At 37.2% G+C, this 4,142-nt stretch overlaps 1 protein-coding gene across 1 annotated transcript; it reads left to right on the top strand.

Moving 5' to 3' along the window:
- Window positions 1-1,083: 1,083 nt before the first annotated feature.
- LOC110467394 lies at window positions 1,084-3,702 on the top strand. Its single transcript, XM_021524532.1, has 4 exons — window positions 1,084-1,509; window positions 1,641-1,686; window positions 2,697-2,771; window positions 3,188-3,702. The coding sequence occupies exons 1-4, from the start codon at window positions 1,177-1,179 to the stop codon at window positions 3,622-3,624; spliced, it is 891 nt and encodes a 296-aa protein (XP_021380207.1). The 5' UTR covers window positions 1,084-1,176; the 3' UTR covers window positions 3,625-3,702.
- Window positions 3,703-4,142: the final 440 nt, after the last annotated feature.

The following is a 4,142-nucleotide window of genomic DNA, read 5'->3' as shown; positions in this document are numbered from 1 at the left end:
TCTTTCGGTACATAAGCAATTCCCATCTTATTCAAATTGGCGAGTAATTCAAATTGTATCACGTGTACTATCACGATTAACTTTGATTGGTTGCCCGGAATAAGTAAATAGAATTAAGAAAATAGTTAGAATTAGGTCTGTTAACCATAGAAGAAAATATTACATCTAGGTTTACAAATTATAGCGAATCATTGATAATTGTTGAAATTAGCACTGTGTAGTTGCAATAAACATGACGTTTAATATTGAAACCTTGAATAGATAGTGTATCGTTAGTAACACTGTTATTCTATTATGTCCCTTTTCTGAGGGAACTGTTCTCTTATAGTGTTGTCTGGGGTGGTATAGTGCCCGAGCCGTTAGTCGAGTGCACTATAACTACACAGACAACACTATACGAGAACTGTTCCCGAGGGAAAGGGTCATAATAGATTTAGTACAAATCCTCCACAACACCGTTCAATTCACTGGATTAAATCACCGCTAGGTCAAATACGGATCCCTTTTCCAGTAGGAAGTCTTTAAGGACTTCGACGGCAAATTGTGTCGCTACTTCTTCTTTATGCATTGCTGAGCCTCTGCGAAGCAATCGGCATTCCCGGTCCCGAATCACGAAGCCATTTTGGCAGACGACAACAATGAACTGAAAGTAGAATATGTACAGCGCTCCCTAGGAGAAGGGGTGCAACTCTTAGCGTCACGCTACTTTTCCCGCAGAGTCAGCGGTCCGAAAAAAGGTATAGTGCCGGTCTCCAGATATAGTTCCCGTCAAGGGTGGATGCGAACTATACCAAATAAAACAAGGGTAGTTATCAAATAGCTATCCTAGAAATTATCATGTTATGTACTAAATACGATTAATGACTTTGTTTTATGGAAATAACTGGAGTTATACATGTATCTAAATATAGATAGGTAATACACCTGAAATGCTGACGCATTTGTACTAAAAAAAATCTCGAGATACACATAAAACGTTTATATTTTGCGATACCTAGAAACTATGTAAATATACACTGCATTGTATTCTACTGGGAAAACCTTCAACTCAGAGGCTAAAACGTGGGAAAACCAGTAGTTAGGTGTATATTAGTTTGTGTAAAGCAGTGTTCTATCTAGAAGTGCGACGCGCTCTGACTGGGTCAATGCCATTGATAACATAAACAAAACAAAAACATGGGTAAACTATGCTGTGAAACAACAACCAAACGAGGAATATTGAAACACGCATTTTTTATAAGTGTTGTTGTAAACATTGTGTTAGTGACTGTCCTCATTATACTGTTTATCATTCGTCAGACGTTACGTGACCGAGAGTTCTCAACAACTGACATCCCGTCACCTAAAACTGGTGCACTGAAAGACACTGGCGGCCAACTATGTCTGCCTTGTGACTTCAAGGGAACGAAAACGAACGATACCTTGTATGAATTCATACTACAGACAAAGAAAAACAACACACTGTGCTGTCTGCGACGGGATGATACCCTTCAGAATCTGATACTGGAGGTAAACCAATTTGCTGTGATTATTATATATGAAAAACACAGAAATAATACAATTGCGTTATTGGTATGAAATGTGTTTATCATTCAATATTGATCCTTGGGATATATGATTTTTTCTATCTTTCATTGCAGCTCGAAGAGACCAACAGACGTAATGGGCACTACGATCAAAATAACAGTACGTCCCAAAACAGTATAATTAACCTATAAAGATTATAGTTATCACACGTAAAAACGAATAAACATTCTGTGTTTGATACAATATGTGGTAGTTAATACACGCGAGCACATCACGTGTATTCATGTTGATAAGGTTACTTTTGGTTTGTTTGTGTTTTAAGTCCTATTAACAGCTATGGTCATTTAGGGATATGCCAGGTTTTGGTAATGGCGGAAAGCCGGAGTTCCCTGAGAAAAAACACCGACCCATTGCCAGTAGACATTTCTCATTTTGAGGTAGACCTAGCACGGAGTCAGAGACGGACACTTAGAGTAGTAAATTCAGGGAACATCTCAAAAAAATTCATTTCATCTGTATTAAGGATTACTTTTACACCTTTTTGGGGATTTGTGGCATTTTTACCGAAAATGAATTTAACACCCGACTCGGGGAATTTCTTTTAACTCATTCGGCGTCAGAATAATACAACAGAGGTCCCGAGTGAGTTCCTTAGTGGAGACATTGACATATCAATTACCACGGTTGCATATACTTGCCGCAGTGAGCCACGAAATGTATAATGTGTCTACATATGATGTTACCTGTTCGCTTACCTGTAGTCACGTGCATGTGCGTGTACACACTCTGACATACCCTATACGCTACGTTCCATATACAATTACCCCTGTATTTGCTTGTCTAGGTCTCTGTCTCCTTTCTCCGTGCTAGGTCTACCCAAAAATGAAAAAGTTCTTTTACCTGGCGACTACCACACGTAGGCCTCGAATCCGCGACCCAGAGGTGGAGGCCTAGTAGAAGCAGAATGTCAGACGCCTTAACCATTTGGCCACCGCGGCCCCTTTATGATGAGGTTACATAATACAGACTTCATATAAGGTACAATGACACGTTAAAGCAATATAATATATTTTCCAGTATTGAATGATAGCTATATTTAAATATTTGTGAATGTTGAAACACAGGAATGCATATGTTAAGGATAAAGAACCTTTTTTTATGTTTCTTAGTGAATCCAGGGAAACTGCAATGGTGGAGAGAAAGAAATCATGCTGCCCACCTGTACCTCAATCCTTTCACTAATGGTAAGGATAAGTTATCATATCCCTAACTTTAATGGTAAAGGTAAGCTATTATATCCCTAACTCTAACGGTGAAGTTGAGTTTACAGATTCCTTTCTCTTATGGTATTAAAGGGTAAGCTGTCAGATTCCTTGCTCTAACTTTAAGGTAAGCTGTCAGATTCCTTGCCCTAATGGTACAGATTCTTTATAAACACAATGAATAACAAGACTTCATATTTGAAAATGACAGGAATGTCAATTTTTCAAGCATATCTTATTATGTTAACATTTCCATAAACTATGCTCTATTTGATTCCATGATGTTAACTGAGAAAAGGATTGATTGTGTTAGATTTGTACACTTGTACATTGATTAATTTGTCATATTAAGTTATTTTTGAAGGGGTATCTTTTCTAATTTTCACCTTTATTTTAAGGTATAACATGGAGAGAGCAGGGCTGTAAAACGTCATTTTTACGAAATCTGACATTGACCGATCTTGGACGACGGCTGACCATTCCAGACTTTTCTGGAGCAGGCATGTACTTTGTCTACTCCGTATATACCTTTGACTTCGGCAATGAAGCTACTGACAGACAGGCGCCGATAGGGATTCACAATGTCTACCACCACAGCTCATCCTTCATCAACAGTAACGACAGACCACTACTGTGGATGTCAAAGTTAGGAGGCGAGAACACTGCGAAAAGACAGACGAGCTTTCTTTGTGGTGTGGTCTCTATGAACATGAGGGACTCCATTGAAACTGAGGCAGTTTCGATTGTAGCCGGAAAAAATGTCACTTTCAAACATATTGACAGATTACCTTATTCCAACTACTTTGGGATGTTCAAACTTATGGACTTTTTTTGACACATTGTACTGACACTTAAACAAAAATTCAGCTACTGTATTTACCTAATGGAAATATTGATTAAAACATTCAGAATATTCTTGTGTTTGGTTTTTCATTTTTGTACATATATAACTTAATTTTATTATCAAATCTTTTTGTACAGTAATTATTTAATTGGTAGTGCTGTAATTGACTTTTTATCAATATATATATACACAAGAGAGCACAAGCAATACTATACACACCATTATAGGTTTTGTGATTCAGTAGATCGACGTGTACGATATTTTATTAGTGAGAATATTGCCGCACGTGCTGTCAGTATTAAAACCTCACAGTTTTAACCTCCACAATTTTAATTATATTTTTTTTAAATTTCAAATCTTACTTTTCCGAAACATCAAATAAATCGATTAGATAGGAGTTACTCCTATCTAATCGATTTATTTGATGTTTCAGAAAAGTAAGATTATGAACAGATATATATTCATACAAATAAAATAAGCGTTTGGGGCTCACACGATGTTCTTGTAGG

Source organism: Mizuhopecten yessoensis, unplaced genomic scaffold (assembly GCF_002113885.1).
Source record: "Mizuhopecten yessoensis strain PY_sf001 unplaced genomic scaffold, ASM211388v2 scaffold1741, whole genome shotgun sequence".
NCBI classification, from domain to species: Eukaryota; Metazoa; Mollusca; class Bivalvia; order Pectinida; family Pectinidae; genus Mizuhopecten; species Mizuhopecten yessoensis.
This window is presented reverse-complemented; position numbering and strand designations above follow the sequence as displayed.